Source organism: Myotis brandtii, unplaced genomic scaffold (genome assembly GCF_000412655.1).
Source record: "Myotis brandtii unplaced genomic scaffold, ASM41265v1 scaffold657, whole genome shotgun sequence".
NCBI lineage: Eukaryota > Metazoa > Chordata > Mammalia > Chiroptera > Vespertilionidae > Myotis > Myotis brandtii.
Window position 1 is genome coordinate 2142662 of NW_005370552.1, and position 17468 is coordinate 2160129.

Below are 17468 nucleotides of genomic sequence, written 5' to 3' on the forward strand. Positions count from 1 at the left end.
CTACACTTTCCTCCCTCACCCCCTATTGTCTGTGTCCATTGGTTATGCTTATATGCATGTCTACATTTTTTTGGTTGATCTCTTACTTCTCCTCCCCCACCCCCAACCCCCACCCCCGAGTTTTGACGGTCTGTTCAATGCTTCTATGTCTCTGGATCTATTTTTGTTCATCAGTTTATATTGTTCATACTTCTTGTTTTTAATTGCTGATAAAATAGTCAACTTTTTTTGTATGTTTTTGTTGATTTCGGAGAGGAAGGGAAAAGGAGAGAGAGAGAGATAGAAACATCAGTGATAAGAGAGAATCATTGATCGGCTGCCTCCTGCACACTCCCTACTGGGGATTGAGCCTGCAACCCAGGCATAGGCCCTTGAACCGGAATCGAACCTGGGACCCTTCAGTCTGCAGGCCGACGTTCTATCCACTGAGCCAAACTGGCTAGGGCAAAATAGCCAGCTCTTTAGTTATCTATTCCTGTTAGTCCTTGATTTGTTTTAGATAGTTTTCAAATTTATTTGGAAATGACTGATTTTCAGTAAAAGGCCAGGCAGTAAAATAAATATTACAGGCTTTTTTGGGCTGTGAGGTCTTGAGGCAACTACTCAACTCTGTTTGTTCTAATGAAAGCAGCCAGGCAGACAGTAGCTAAAGGTAGGTATGTTTCAACAAAACTTTACAGAAACAGGCGCAGGCCTGGATTTGACGCAGCCTATCACCCCTGCTCTAGACTAGTAATGCCCTAAACCAGCATCGGGGCTGTCTGTGTGACTAGTCCGTTGTGGAGCAGGCATTTAACTTCAGGGTCTTACTAAGATCGTGCTCTTTGGACATTTCCACGCAGCTACGGGTTTCATGTTGTATTATAAATACTGCACATGCCCACGACTAAAGGTTTAGAAGGCTGGGGAATAACTCCTTTTTGATCTTTTTTTAAATAATGTCTTAGATACGAGTGTGAAGAATCTTTCACGACTTTGAATGTAGACATTCGAAATCACCAAAATCTTCTTGATTCTTTGGAACAATACGTCAAAGGAGATTTATTAGAAGGTGCAAATGCATATCATTGTGAGAAATGCAATAAAAAGGTATGAGTTGTCCCGTCTCGTTTATCTTAATTCTGATTACATTTAATGGATTTGGAAGAAGTTGACGGTGTTTGTTTGTTCTTAAAAGTCACCTTTATTTCCTACCCTGCTTTTGAGGGCAGTTGAGATGGTAAGTGATTGAAAGGTTGGTCAGGGAAAGAAAATTGAGAGAAAGTAGTCTGGGAGGGTAGGGAAAACAGGTGAGTAAGGTAAGAGTGAATCAGTTTAGCAGCCATAATACCTTAGTATCACATTCTCTTGACTGAAACACAGACCTTTTTCATTCATACTCAACCAACCTGCTACTAAAATCCTCGAAGCTAGAGTCGTAGAACCTATCATTTCTTCTCTCATGTCCAGAGTTACTTGTCAAGACCAAGAAGTTTGCTTGAACCATTAATTACTTGATTTAGCCACATCAGATTTCTTTGTACCACTTGGATCAGATTTTTAGACCCACCTGATTATTTTTATCTATGGGCACCTAACATCTTTTCGGGAGAGACAATTCAGACAGACAGATAGACAGTAATGTGTATGGGGGTGGGGCGGGGCTCCCAAACCCTCTCACGTAGAACTCACCTGTGTTGGGTTTTCTGTTGTTTTTTGCCTTACACACCACTTAGGGAGGTGTCAAAGTCTAGAGGTTGAGATGGTGAGTTGTAAGGCCATACTGCCTGCCACCCACAGCGCTGAGACTTGAGGCAAGTTACTCGATCTCGCTGCTACTCCTGACCTTCATCCTTACGATTCAGTAGCACCTGCCTGAGAGGGTTGTGAGGATTGAATATGTTACTTCTGGGCAGCACGTAGCATGTTATTTGGTACCTGGTTACCCAATAAATATTAGCTGCTATTACCGGATTTCTTCATTTTGCTCACAGAAAACTACACCTTCATTAGAGTAACAGTAGACATCAAACAAGTAATAATGGTTCAATGACAATGTAAAAACCAGGCAGTGAGTAATTCCTCTATTACTAATTTTTGCAATTTATAATAAATGGCATTAGCTATTTCCATACTCGTTTCAGTTAATATTTTTTAAAATATCAATTGTGACAGAATTTGTGTTCCTTGTTTGTTGACATAATTTCAGATTAGTCTTAAGAGAACTTACAATTTTAAAGTCTGTTTTTTGCAGTGGATTGACTATAAGAGAGCAGCATCTAGTAACTTGGTCTGTTTATTTTAGGTTGATACTGTAAAACGCCTGCTAATTAAAAAATTACCTCCTGTTCTTGCTATTCAACTGAAACGATTCGACTATGACTGGGAAAGAGAGTGTGCGATCAAGTTCAATGATTATTTTGAGTTTCCTCGAGAGCTGGACATGGAGCCTTACACGGTGGCAGGTGTCGCAAAGCTGGAGGGAGACAATGTGAACCCAGAGAGTCAGCTGATTCAGCAGAACGAGCAGTCCGAGGGCGAGGCGGCGGGCAGCACGAAGTACAGGCTCGTAGGTGTGCTTGTTCACAGCGGCCAGGCGAGTGGCGGCCACTATTATTCTTACATCATTCAGAGGAATGGTGTGGACGGTGAGAGAAATCGCTGGTATAAATTCGATGACGGCGATGTGACAGAGTGTAAAATGGATGATGACGAAGAAATGAAAAACCAGTGTTTTGGGGGAGAGTACATGGGAGAAGTGTTCGATCACATGATGAAGCGCATGTCATACAGGCGCCAGAAAAGGTGGTGGAACGCCTACATACTCTTTTATGAGCGATTGGACACGATAGACCAAGGCGATGAGTTGATACGATACATATCCGAGCTCGCTGTCACCAGCAGACCCCATCAAATCGTCATGCCATCGGCCATCGAGAGAAGTGTGCGCAAACAGAATGTGCAGTTCATGCATAACCGAATGCAGTACAGTTTGGAATATTTTCAGTTCATGAAAAAACTGCTTACATGTAATGGTGTTTACTTAAATCCTCCTCCCGGTGAGTGCCAAAAAAATGTAGCTGCTTAATGATAAAGCATGGCTCTTAACTCTACTCGCGGGGTTTCTTACTAGGCATCAACATGTTTGGTTTTCACATTTGGTTGTTTGTAGTCTAATTTCAGAAGACTTACCTTTAAGAGAGTATATTGTCTTGCTGTTTGAAAACAGGAGCTTTTGTTTATTATAACAGTTTGTTTTTGACTTGAGCATTAGTTTGGAATGTGCTTGAGAGAACTAAGAATTATTTCATGCCCTAGCCGGTTTTGCTCAGTGGATAGAGCAGGGGTCCTCAAACTTTTTAAATGGGGCCAGTTCACTGTCCCTCAGACCGTTGGAGGGCCGGACTATAGTTTAAAAAAAACTATGAACAAATTCCTATGCACACTGCACATATCTTATTTTGAAGTAAAAAAACAAAACGGGAACAAATACAATATTTGTATTTGCATATGGCCCGAGGGCCGTAGTTTGAGGACCCCTGGCCAAGACTGTAGCTTCTCTTCATTACTGTATCACCAACAGCTAGTGCTGGGTCACTTGTATAATAAAGTCCAGTAGGGGGCGTGCAGGAGGCAGCCGATGAATGATTCTCATTGATGTTTCTATCTCTCTCTCCTCCCTTCCTCTCTGAAATCAATAAAAAATATATATATATTTTTAAAAAGAATTATTTCATGAGTAGACTTCTGAGGATTGGTGGAAATGTACACGTGTTTGAAAATGGGTTTGGACATAGAAATTGGTCTAATTTTTATATCTGCATTTTATTTCTAGGGCAAGATCACCTGTTGCCTGAAGCAGAAGAAATCACCATGATTAGTATTCAACTTGCTGCTAGGTTCCTCTTCACCACAGGGTTTCATACCAAGAAAGTAGTCCGTGGCTCGGCCAGTGATTGGTACGTTGCATAGCATTTTCATTCCTATGATACTAGCATTTAGTTTGGTTCTTTAATATATTTTTTTTCCAAACCATAATAATCTTGTTTCAGATTGGTATGCAGAATTAAAAATCTCTTGGTAGCAGTAGTGAGAGAAAGCACATAAAAGTAGTTATTTAGATTAATAAACGTGGCCTTTTATTATTCAAAAGCAGGCTTCTGCTATTTTGTATCATCTTTGACAGTCCCTGTACAAAAGATTACAGGGTGATAGTTAAAAATCTGAACTATTTTATCAGGAAATAATGCATTTTAGCTTTTTCCTCTAGTAAATACTGCCATAGATTAAAAGGGTAAAGAATGAGCTTCCTATGTTTCTAATTTTGAACGTGTAAAGGCCATTATAATACGTTGATTTAATGATTTTTACTTATCCAGTGGTAAGGTGTTTAAGGGAGGGGCGGGTGTTGTTTTGACAGCATGAACCTAGTAAGAGTTTGGTAATAGGTTTATAGAGAAGTCAAACATACAAGATTTTGTCTGTTCTGTCTCTCTGTGAGAACAGACCAAGTCATAGTGTTCATCTGTCATTTGAATACTAGAAGCACCCTCCAGTAGTAAAAGGTTTTTGGTTTTTATTTGGTTCATAGAGACCCACCCCTGTACTATATGAAACGTGTTCCTGAATTGCTATTCATAGACCTTTTTTTTTTTTTTTCCTTTATCTCAGGTATGATGCACTGTGTATTCTCCTTCGCCACAGCAAGAATGTGCGCTTTTGGTTTGCTCATAATGTCCTTTTTAATGTTTCCAATCGCTTCTCTGAATACCTCCTGGAGTGCCCTAGTGCGGAAGTGAGGGGTGCATTTGCAAAGCTGATCGTTTTCATTGCCCATTTTTCCTTGCAAGATGGGCCATGCCCTTCACCTTTTGCATCTCCCGGACCTTCTAGTCAGGTAATTGCTTGGGTTTTTTGTTTACAAGTAAATTCCTTTACCTGGAAGTTGAAGTCACATGTATGTGCCTCTCTTTTATATAGTTACTTAATGTGCGCATGCGCACACACCACACAATGTGATGTCTGTGGGTTCCATTTAAAGTAGCTCACAGCAATGAGTAGTGATTATCGGTTCTTTAAAATTTTAACTTTTCTCTGTTGAATCATTTATATGCGGTGACTTAATTTACACTTACTGTTATATAGACTTTTTTAAAAAAATTAGAATAGTATGAAGGCTCTATTATGAAATGTACCTTGGATCTCCATTCCCTTTTCTAACAAGCAACCCTTTTTAATCACTGTGTCATCAGTCCTTCCAGAAACTCCTGCCTATATTCAACATATACATGCGTGTGTCCCTTTGTTATGCGAATTGAGTTATGTCACGCCTGCACCTTGTTTCTGAAAAACAGCTGATGTGTTCTCCTTCGCAGGCTTATGACAACCTAAGCCTCAGCGATCACCTGCTGAGAGCGGTGCTGAATCTCCTGAGAAGGGAAGTCTCGGAGCATGGGCGCCATTTGCAGCAGTATTTCAACCTGTTCGTGATGTATGCCAATTTAGGTAAGCATTGACGTTTTCAGAATGCTGCTTAGTGTATTCGATGGTGAAGCCATTTAAGTCAACTGATAAGATATAAGCTGGTCTGAAATAGAAACAGTATTCCGTAAAACCTAGTATGAATTCTGTCTGAAACTTTTTTCACTGCCCTTTTCTCCTTGAACTTCAGTTATGCCTGTGTCTTATGTCTGCAGTAGGCACAGGTCAGAATCTCTGTCTCAGTTGTATTGTTCTCCTAAAGCGGTGGTACCAGATCGGTCTGGTTTTTTAAATACTGATTCCTAGTCCTGCCCCATCCCAACCAACTGAATCAGAATTCTCAAGGCCAGCCCAATGCATCCACATTCTCAAAAGGTCCCCAGGTGGTTGTATGTGCTCACCTGCTGGGGTCCAACCCCAGTGGGTCCAGGGATCCCCAAAGGTGTGGACGAAGTCGGCGAATAAGGAATGACACAGAGGCAGCGTTCAGTCAATCAGCATAGCCAGGTTCTGTCGCCAGGTTCTAGTCAGGTTCTCTTGCCATGTTTTCTTGCTAGGTTCTGTCTCTAGGTTCTGTCTCTAGGTTCTCCAACCAGGTTCGGTCGCTGGGTTCTGTCCAGGTCCTCCTGCCATGTTCTGTCTCTAGGTTCTGTCCCTAGATTCTGTCTGTAGGTTCTGTCTCTAGGTTCTTCAGCCAGGATCTCTCGCTAGGTTCTGTGTCTAGGTTCTGTTTCTAGGTTCTCTCTCTAGGATCTGTCTCTAGGTTCTGTCCAAGTTCTGTTGTTCTGTTGTCTTGTTACATCTGTATTTATACCAGTTGATTTTAATCCTGTCAATTTCTATTGCAAAGGTTAGGGCGTTTCTTATCTCCATTCCAGGGAGTAAAGATTATGTAGCTTAAGTGTGATTGTTTGTAGTTAAAGTGATTAACTACCCGCCTGGCACTTAGTTAAGGGGTTTTATCCCCTCCCTAACTTCAGGGAAAAATCCCTACCTGGGGAAACAACCTTTCTCGGAGAGGTGACCTTGGTTAAAACACATAGCGCCAAGAAGGTGAGCAAACATATTAAGAACAGTATGCCATATATGCCAGGTCCCTTGAAACAGCAAGGATGGATCGGCTCCCGGCACTCACCAAGTTGGGTGAAGGACTGGCTTGTACATAAGTTTTTGTTGAAGTAAAGTCACTTAAAATTAAGAATAATATGAATGTTCACTTAGATTACCTTGTTATTAATGCTATTACTTCTATATAACAACACTCCTGGTAACCTGCTCCTAACCTCACCTGATCATTTCCTTTCAGTGGTCCCGTACTACTTGCCCTGACAGGATGCTTTAGTGGGGGCCGGCTGGAGGGAGTCAATGGGGGGGAAAAGGGATATATGTAATACTTTCAACAATAAAGAATTATTTTAAATAAAGAAAGAAATAATTTAAAAGAAAGTATGCTTTACTGTCATATACTTAACTGTTTTTGACAGTGTTCAAATTTTTGTGTTGCTCCCCGACTCAATTGCAAAGATGAGAGCTTTGCAAAGTCGCACTTGGTAAATGTTTGTTAAATGAAGTAGATGGGTACTTGGTGTGATCGGCATGTTATGGTCACTGTGTAACCATTTTAATGCTTCTGAAATTCAATAAAACTCAGTAGATTTTCTGTTCTGGTTAAATAATTCTCTGATCATAAAAGTTATAGAGAAATATTTGACATACCTACTCTATGATTGAAACCTGTACCATCTTAATGAATTCCTCTCCTATAATCCTTCTCTCTCTCCCGTCCCTCTTCATTGTAGGCGTGGCCGAGAAGACACAGCTTCTGAAGCTGAGTGTGCCTGCCACCTTCATGCTTGTGTCTTTGGATGAGGGCCCAGGTCCTCCCATCAAATACCAGTATGCTGAGTTGGGCAAGCTGTACTCAGTAGTGTCCCAGCTGATCCGCTGTTGCAATGTCTCGTCAAGAATGCAGTCCTCAATCAATGGTAAGTCAAATGCTCTGTTCCTCCAGTGGTTCTGAAATCCTGCTGGGCATACACGGTACCCACTTAAAAGTAATTCTGCCCTAGCTGGTTCGCCTCAGAGGAGAGCGCATCAGCCCGAAGACTGAAGGGTCCTGGGTTCGATGCCGATCAAGGCCATGTGCCTCAGTTGCAGGCTCCATCCCTAGCCCTGCTGCCAATGGATGACTCTCGCATCATTGATTCTCTCTCCCTCTCCCTCTCCCTTCCCTTCTGAAATCAATAAAAATGTTTCTTTAAAAAAGAATCCTTCTATTAAAAAATTGAATAAATAAATATAAAACAAGACTGAAAGTTTATGCTGTTTTTTCTAAAATAGAAACTTAAAAGCCCATAAGCTGTTTTGTATGCTGGAAGCTGTACTGTTGTGAAGGAGCCTATTGGTGTTTCATTGATGGCAAATCTGTATTCTAGGTAATCCTCCTCTTCCCAACCCTTTTGGTGATCCTAATTTATCCCAGCCTATCATGCCAATTCAGCAGAATGTGGCAGACATTTTATTTGTGAGAACAAGTTATGTGAAGAAAATCATTGAGGATTGCAGTAACTCGGAGGAAACCGTCAAATTGCTTCGTTTTTGCTGCTGGGAGAATCCTCAGTTCTCATCTACTGTCCTCAGTGAACTTCTGTGGCAGGTTAAAGAAAAATAAACATTCCTATATCGATAATTCGATTTGTTGTTCCTTCAAATGAAGTACTCACTGTGTCTGGCCTGTTTTCAGGTTGCATATTCGTACACTTACGAGCTGCGGCCCTATTTGGATCTGCTTTTGCAAATCTTGCTGATCGAGGACTCCTGGCAGACTCACAGGTAGGTGCCCTTGTATCTCAAAAACTTAAGAATGAACAATAAGTTCTTCTCGTAACTTTATTTCATTTTTACTCTTTTCTCTCATTGCCTAGATTGCATGCTTAATATAGTAATTTTTTTCTTTTATTAAGGAAAACTAGCATAGGCTTTGGGTAAATATTTTCATTTTATTAATGCCCTAGGCCTTTTTTAAAATTAGATTACATTTTCGAATTGGTCACATGAGATAACATTTGGTTGTGTAAAAGTAGTCGAGCCCTGGCCAGGTAGCTCACTTGGTTGGAGCATCGTCCTGTACACCAAAAGGTTGCAGGTTCGATCCCCAGCTGGGGTATATACGGGAGCCAACCAATTGATCTTTCTCTCTCAAGTAAAATTCACCGTAGTATGCAGTTGAATGGCTTTTAGTACGTTCACAGTGGTACAACCATTACCACTGTCTAATTCCAGAATATTTCCATCACCCTAAAAGGAAACCCCATACCCAGTTACGCAGTCACTCCCCATTCCCCCATCCTCTGGGAACCACCGACCTGCTGCCTCTATGAATTTACCTGTTCATAGACAGAATGGTCAGGATTTGCCAGCACACTTCATATAGTGGAATCATGCAACTGTCCGTCTGTGACTGCTTATCTCCTTAGCATAATGTTGTCAAGTTCATCTATGTTAGAGCACAAATCAGTACTTGGTTGCTTTTTTGTGGCTGAATAATAACCCACTATGTGGATATATTCCACATTTTGTTTGCTGGCGGGTGATGTTTTGAACACACAAGGAACAAGGCACATTCTTGCCCCACAATCTTTTTTTTTTTTTTTTTTAAGCTTATTTATTTTTACATATTTTGATTGATTTCAGGGCGAGAGAGAGGAACATGAATGATGGGAGAGAATCATTGATTGGGTGCCTCCTGCACGCCCCCTACTGGGGATTGAGCCACAAGTCGGGCATGTGCCCTTGACCTTAATTGAACCCGGGACCCTTCAGTCTGCAGGCCGATGCTCTACCCACTGAGCCAAACCGGCTCGGGCCACAACCATTTTTTAAATTGCTTATCGAGGGCCAGAACAATAAATCATTGACTACATATTGTCCTGTTGTAGTTTGGCGGGAGCTGAAATGAAATCATCCATCCTTGGCCAAGCAGCCCAATTGTAGTATTGCTGGTAAAAAAATTTTTTTGCCTGCCACATATTCTCATTATTAGAATCCAAGTTAATTCTGGATTTCCAAAGTATGTCACTGTGTCAGAGTCCCTGGATTGTGACTTACCTTTGGAAATGGCAGTTTTAGAAAAGGAACCGATGCTTAAGTACAGTATTCATAAACTTAGTTGTTATAAACGGTAATTTTAAAAGTTTGCATTACTCACTCTGGTCGTGTATTTGAAGTACATACATAGCAATATCATTTTGGGATTGCTAATAAATTGGTAAGAGCCAGACTGCTAGGCGGCTACATGAGCTTGGGCAGGCTATTTAACCCCTCTACCCATTTTCTCATCTGTTCAAGGGATTGGTAACTACCTACTGTAGCGTTAGAGTACATGACTAGTCAAAGATACTGAGTGGCACATAGTAGGCACTCAGTAAATGTTAGCTGCTCTCTGGTTTTAGACTTTTTTATTTCATATCTGGTTCTCTTTCAGAATTCATAACGCACTTAAAGGAATCCCCGACGACCGAGATGGGCTGTTTGACACAATCCAGCGCTCTAAGAATCACTATCAGAAGCGAGCGTACCAGTGCATAAAGTGTATGGTGGCTCTCTTTAGCAACTGTCCTGTTGCTTACCAGATTTTGCAGGTGACGATTTTCTCTTTCAATTTTGTAGAAATCTGAGTCCGAATGAAGGGATCTGTTTTAAAAGAACAGAATCGTGAGAATTTGGAGTTGTCATTTTAAGTTCACTTTGAAAAGGATTCCGAGACCTTTTGCACAAATCGTTTTCTTTTCTTTCGAAGGGCAACGGAGATCTGAAAAGAAAGTGGACCTGGGCAGTGGAGTGGCTTGGAGATGAGCTCGAAAGACGACCATACACTGGCAACCCTCAGTACACGTACAACAACTGGTCGCCTCCGGTGCAAAGCAATGAGACCTCAAATGGTTATTTCTTGGAGAGATCACATAGTGCTAGGATGACCCTTGCAAAAGCTTGTGAACTCTGTCCAGAGGAGGTAAACAAAGCCACCAGTGTGCAGCAGATAGGAATGGAAGAAGCCAAAGTAATTCTTTACTTCGTAGGCTAGTGTTTGTGTGTTAACGATAATGTAAAAATATGATGTTGGGGTCTTGGTTTGCTTCAGTGCTTACTACATGTGGTCTTAAGTAATTGAGAGAGCTGCCTCTCGAGAAATTTCTATAAAATTGCCTGAAATACAGTATTTCTAAGAGAATCCAAATTAGGAATTTTTTTTCAATTGTTTTAATTTGTTTATCTGCAGTAAAACAAAAGTTGTTACTGGGTCAGTTTTATAGATCTTTTAATTTTTTATTTCAAATAGAAAGAACGTTAAAATAAACTTGAGTTTGCCTCTATGACTCTCTCTTTAAATCTCTAACACTAGGAGCCAGATGACCAAGATGCGCCGGATGAGCATGAGTCGCCTCCCCCCGAAGATGCCCCGCTGTACCCCCACTCCCCCGGATCTCAGTATCAACAGGTAAGTGGGGGGCGGTGTGTGTTTTTATCCCCAGGAATCAAGTTTTATGCCATATTTAAAGACTTCGTTTTTTTGTTGTAATGAAAGTAATAGAGGGATTATCTAGAGGAGCTTTGGCGGCGTGATCAGACGGGGCCTGTTGGAGGGAGGCATGATGGGGTGTGCTGGAACTTGCCTCTGTGGTGTTTTTCTGGTCAGATAGGTGCCCCTCTTTTACTAGGAGGGAAAGTTGGCAAAATGGCGAGAATTCGTGTCAACGTAAAAAGATAGTGTTTAGTACAAAGGATTATGACAGCATCTCCTGTTAGGCTTAGCCTGCAGATGGATTGTGAAGACATTAAGATATGGCAATAAAGTAAGGATTTCTTGGTTATTTAGCCTAAGCGAGACAGTAAAAATGGTTGGGGGAGAATCAAGGATTTGACAGGTCCATAAATTTGCTGTAAAATCAATAACTAAATAAAATTAGGATGAAGAAACTTTCTAAATGAGAGTTCTTTCTAAAGCCCAATGTGATTAACTCAGAGCTTTACAGGCATCAAAGCCCCCTGGTGGGCTTGTTACAGCGCGGAGTGCGGCCCCGCCCACCCCAGCTGCCGATGCGGCTTTTTTAACAAGTTCCCAGGAGATGCTGCTGCCAGTGCAGGAGCCATACTTTCAGATCAGATACCGTTTAAGGCATTCTTTCCCATATCTCGGGGGGCGGGGGGGGGGGGGGGTAGTAGCACGTTCAATGGTTAGAAATTGCATGTTCGACTTTGCATAATACAAATTATAGAAAGTTAATCAGAAAAATCAGCTCGGCCTGGCTGGTGGGATGTGCAGAAAAGCGGGCAGGTTAGGTGCAGCGTATGCACATTTTAGGTGCTTGGAAGAGTCAGAATACATGTGCTCCGGCTCACAGGTAATTGTTTCTGAATGAACTGTGGTCCTTTATTTGTCAGACTTGGATCTGAAAATCCCTTTGGCCCCAGGTTATGCAGACCCGCGCTGCCCTCATATGGGGCTTTGGGGTTTGCATTTAGGCTAGCTTTTCTCTTTCAGACTTATTTTTTTTTTTGTCCCCACCGTGAGGCCAAGCATTTTTATTCTTTGTAAGTCCCAGGGATAAAGGAAGTGTTTACATGTCCTCCACCTTCAGCCCATGCTTATGAAGTTTCAGATTCATACATGACCCTGTTAACATGCCTGTGTCCTCTCCCCTCGCAGAACAACCATGTGCACGGACAGCCGTACACCGGCCCCGCAGCGCATCACATGAACAACCCTCAGAGAGCTGGCCAACGAGCACAAGAAAACTACGAAGGCAGCGAAGAAGTGTCCCCGCCTCAGACGAAGGATCAGTGAAACGCACACGCCTAACTGGTTCCATCAAGACTGTGCACCCAGGCCTTACAGTCCAACCTTTTTCTGTGTCTGGCTAATATTTAAAACTAAAAAAAAACAAAAAACAAAAAAAAAAAAACCAACAAAAAAAAAACTATTCCTAATCAACATGGAGTGGAAAGTTTATTCACTGTCTTATCTGCAGAAATTTGCTGTCCATATAACCCGCCTGCAGTGGAAAGTGTATAGTGTTTTGTAATAAATGGCCTGATGCTAATGTGTAAATGGCAAAGGTGTATATAGTATATTAATGTTTGACTGTTAATTCTTAAGCAAGAACCTTTTTTCTTGATGAGACTCTCAGATCTACAAAAACGACAGAAGTTCATTTTCTCGTCTCCCCAGTGCACTCGGCAGCCAGTGTTCTGCCTCGCGGCAGTCAGGCCAGCCCCTTCACAAAAACACACAATAGCCCAACCGCCACCCAACAGCCCATCCATGTCAACCGCACCGATAGCTTCATGTTCATTCTCTGCCACTGGAGTCAGTCATTCTGATCAGTGTAGGGCTGCTAGCCTTGCAATGACTCGGTTGATGTGGAAAATCGGTGATGTGACCTTGTTTCTAGATCTTTTTCATTGCCTTTTTACTCTGCTCTTAGGTTCATCCTTTCGAAGCTGTAGTTACGCTGTGACATTTAGCATGGCTTCCCACAGGTTAGTGTAGCCAGTGAGGACAGATCACCAGGACAGCGGCTGTCCCAGGCGACAGCTGTCGCACTCAGCTTTTCCTTCTGCCTAGAACATAAACTAGAAAACAAGGGGAGAAACGTGGCGAACAGGCGGTTTTCAGTTCGTTTCACATCCGTGGCTTACACCTGATGTTTGACAGTTCAATCTCTGGGGATAGAGAGACTTGAGTGTCAGTGATGGGAATTTCAAAACATTTAAGACAAATATGCAAAACTTTGCTATGTCAGGATGCTCGGAGCCTAATAGAAGACTGTATTTGGTGTGCTTGTTTTGTTTCTTTGGTAGAGCTTATTAGGTGAGTCTTCTCGAACTTTCCTTCTGGATCCCAGTGAAGCGGAAGTCCTCAGCCCCACAGAGCTCGGTGTCACTACACCAACGCGTCCGGTTGAGTTTGCTCAGCCAGTTTTACTTGAAAGCAAGAATCGTCCTAGCTCCTTTCCCCTGATCCCAGATAGGGTTAACATTTGAAGCAGGGTTTGATTAAAGAGGAAACTACTGGTTAGTTCCCGTGATTGAGGTATTGTGATTTCAGAATAAACACTTACTTAAAGATAAACGCATCGGTTGATACTGTATTGACAAGAGAATTGGTAACTTGAATATGTGTAAGTTTTTGGAACCTGTCTAAAAACCAAATACCCCTGCACACAGATACAGTTCACCCTATTCTATTTAAATATTTTGCTGTTTTGTTTTATAGAAATTATTTTGCTCAATTCACAAATAGAATTTGATTTAAGAAGAACTTTATGTCTTGGTGTGTGGTTGTTTTTTTGTCCTTGTTTTCTGAAGGACTGCATATTCAAGTTAGTGCTGTGCGGAGCGTGCCTCGGCATGCGCTGAATCCAGGTCAGGCTCCTGGAGTTTTTGTGCACAGAGAGGTCTGACCTTCGGCCCTTCACTAAGGATTTAGAGAAAACAGGATGCTGACCCTGTAGACGCTTCCTAACAGACTCAATCTTGTACTTTTTGTATGTTTTTTATATACATGTGTATTTAATGAGCACAAGCTTAGTTGTACTTTTTAAAGTTCAGTTAACAGGAAAACGTTCTGTCAACAGGCTGTGGTTGGAACCGATCAAAGCAGAGACAAAATTGTGATCAAAGGGGGAGATATTTGAGATGAAGCTGTGGGTATCTTACTCGCAGTTCTCTGCAGTCAGTCTGCGCTTCTAGGTTTTCTGTGATACTAGGAAATTTTGACGCCAGATAGATCCTGTTTTTTACCTTAAATATATTACATCTGAGTGTGTTCAGTTTGACGGAAGCTGTTTCAATTCCAATTGGTCGTTTTTCATTTAAAAGTTGCTCAATTCCAAGCTTCCTTAGCAATAGGGTCACCTGATTTGGACAAGTTGCCATCGTTAAATACACCATCTCACCATCCGAGAGGTGACTGGCATTCCCCACTCCTTACCAAATGTACTTCATTTAGCAGCTTGAATGGCTTGACGTTTTAGAAGGCTGCTTTCTGTGTACAAGTCCCCTTGTGCCAGATGAGGGCTGGTGACTCCTTTTCCCCTCCATTTGAGGAAGAGTGGTCTCTGTTGTGACCAGGATCAAGGGGAAATGAACAGAGTTATTTTTTGTTTGTGCAAATTATTTTCTATATTTAACTCTTAAGCATTAATGTATAACCGGAAATTTTAAGATGCATGTTATTGTAAGAGCAACGTAGTGGTGATTTTGAGATCTTTTTCTGAACATAAATGGCACATTTTAAACTTCAAGTCTTCAAAGTGCCTAAAGATTATTTATCCCTCAACTGATTTCTTGAGCCATATATATATTTCCTACTTTCAATGTTTGTTGCGGAATCGCTAGTCTTCCTTTCGAAGAAGTATCCCCAGAATTCTAAATGGCATGATTACTTTCTAGAAGACGGTAGAAGCTGTTAACATAAAGACTGAAGATATTTTCACTGTTCATCTGTGAGCAAGGGCTTTGCCCTGTTGGATCTAAGTGTTTTAGTGCACAACTTGGTAAAAACCATATTGCTGCTGTTTCTAAGCCCTCCACCAACCAAATTCCATGTTCAGCATTGTAGAGGCAGAAATAACACAATCCTATTTGGGGGTTTTTGTCTTTCGTTGATTTTTCTCAGTAATAATTTCCCAGCCTTGTGTCTTTTAGCTCTTATGTATACAAATTTAGAATTATTAAAATGTTTTATATTTTTTCATGATTAACTTTTATTAGTGAATAACAACTACTTAAGTATTTAATCCTTGTAGTGGTTAAAAAGATGAGGGTCCTTTTTTATTTGAATTACATTTCTAAACGAAAGCAGCAGTCTGAATATTCAGATAACTCCAAAATAGTTCCTTTCAGTGTTTTTTGTTTTTGTTTTTGTTTTTTTAGTATTTTTCCAGCTTCGGTTCTCCCAAGAACTCTGCTGAATTTTGTGGTTCATTTGGTGGATATCCTGCCTTATTTAGAATTGTAACTGGATAAGAAAATTGCCTTTTCATTCATTATAAGTGCCCGATTTTGGTCTCTAGTTTGAAGGTACCTACATACTGCCGAGCGAGTAGAACACACCTTCCCCCCCAGTTTTGTGTTACGGGAAAAACCATTCAGTACTGGTTTCACAGTAGGGCTCAACCGGAATTGGTCCCGCACCAATGTGAGTGTTTAGTGTTTGGCAAGTTTTGGGGTGTGATAATTCACTACAGAAATGCTCAATGTATTACCTTGCTGCCGATTGTATTTCTGACAATTCGTTTGTTTGCAAACAAAATGTAGCACTTCTCCTCCAAACTTAAGAGGTGTGAGAAAAAAGGGGGAAAGATCCATCATGTTTTAAACTTGGAAATCAGTGAAATGTTTTTATTTTGAAACCCAGATTCCCAAAAGGAAATTTCACCACCAGATCACACACTTCTCAGCCTTTTTCAAGCCGAGACTGACTGAAGATTGTCCACAGGTCCTAAGATTTAGCACATATACAAAAATAAAACTTTATAAATTAAATGCCGGCTTTCCCTTTTATTTATTGAAATAATTCTAAATGGAAGGTAAATTAGAGGTGTGATTTGAACAGAGTTTATAAAGGGAAGTATTTGTAATTCTGCCCTCACTGTATATTCAAAGCATATTCACATCCAAGTTCAAAAATTGAGTTGTGATGTACTTGCTAACAATTGTTCATTCTAAAATGAAGATTCAGCAAACACTTTGGTGTTTAAAAGTTCATTTAAATAAATAATGAGCAATGAAGCAGGGCACATGTTTTCATGGGAGTTAAGTGAAAGTTGTGCTGCCCGTGGGACACAGTGGTGGGTGTTGACCTATGAACCAGGAGGTCAGGGTTTGATTCCCTGTCAGGGCACATGCAGGGGTTCCAGGCTAAATCTCCAGAAGGGGGCGTGCAGGAGGCAGCCCATTGGTGATTCTCATTGATCTAGCTCCCTTTCCCTTTATGAACTCAATAAAAATATTTTTTATATATATTTTTATTGCTTAAATTATTACAAAGAGTATTACATGTTTCTCCTTTTTTTCCCCCGCCCTTGACAATCCCCTGGCCTCCCTTACCGCCCCCCCAATAAAAATATTTTTTAAAGAGAGATTCCTCCATCAAACATTTCAGACCCATGTAAAAAGTGAGTTATTTTAAAGACATTCCACTTAAATGTACAAAACTAAAGAATGGGAGTGGTTTGAGCTGTCATCTATCTGAAAAAGATCTTATGTTCCACCAGCATTAGAATATACTGCATTTCCTCAAGTCACAGTTGCTGTGTAAGATGCGGGTAGGCCAAATCAGCCTGCTTTGGGGGATATTAAAACGTGGGGGATCCCATTTGGTAGCCATCCATGTCAGGGCAGATGCTTGTGACTTTATCTTGAAGTAGAAAGTTTTTCGTTGTGGGCTCTTCTCGCGTTGCTTGTGGGATACAGAAACCCGATTTGTATGTGTGATGATCAACAAAGCTGGCCCATTGACAAGAGCTTGATGGGACTGACCCCTTGAGGAGCCCTCAAACTATGGGGTTCTTGTCGCATACCTTGCAGTTAACACCTGGAGCAGACTGGCTCCACCACAAAGGGGGGCGCCTGGCTCTTGCCCGTCATGCGTTAGGGACATGGCAACTGGCTTTCCCCTCCCACCACTGCTCTCCCCAAAGGTAAAGGGCCACCTCGCAGGGTACGAATCGTATTCGTGGGCTATTTCTTTTCAGCCGCAGAGATGCAACAACAGTCCAAATGGAGGCTGGGGGTGCTGGGGCGGATCTGCACGGTCACTCGCCTGAGGATTAGACGCACTGACAGCACTGCTGCCATCACCTGCCCCTCTGCCAAGCTCCCGCCCACTAAAACAGGGAGACGCCTTTGGAATTCAGAACGAAAGATCATTTGGGGTCGCCGGGGGGTGTGGCTCCGTGGTTGAGTGACCTATGAACCAGGAGGTCACAGTTCGATTCCTGGTC

The 17468-nt window shown here is 41.6% G+C and overlaps 1 protein-coding gene across 5 annotated transcripts in view; it reads left to right on the plus strand.

Moving 5' to 3' along the window:
- The window catches only part of USP9X (ubiquitin specific peptidase 9, X-linked), a 56338-nt gene extending 40330 nt beyond the window's left edge, over positions 1-16008 (plus strand). For 2 of the 5 annotated variants that reach the window (XM_005880872.2, XM_005880873.2), the window contains exons 33-44: positions 948-1089; positions 2285-3038; positions 3815-3938; positions 4651-4876; positions 5355-5484; positions 7260-7445; positions 7896-8116; positions 8204-8292; positions 9944-10100; positions 10259-10519; positions 10862-10957; positions 12167-16008. In XM_005880872.2, coding sequence (XP_005880934.1) covers positions 948-1089; positions 2285-3038; positions 3815-3938; positions 4651-4876; positions 5355-5484; positions 7260-7445; positions 7896-8116; positions 8204-8292; positions 9944-10100; positions 10259-10519; positions 10862-10957; positions 12167-12304 — 2524 coding nt within the window. In that variant the 3' untranslated portion in view covers positions 12305-16008. Of the gene's footprint in view, positions 1-947; positions 1090-2284; positions 3039-3814; positions 3939-4650; positions 4877-5354; positions 5485-7259; positions 7446-7529; positions 7729-7895; positions 8117-8203; positions 8293-9943; positions 10101-10258; positions 10520-10861; positions 10958-12166 lie in introns of those variants that run through there. The other 3 variants (XM_005880874.2, XM_005880875.2, XM_014528877.1) reach the window with 2 other exon arrangements.
- Positions 16009-17468: the final 1460 nt, after the last annotated feature.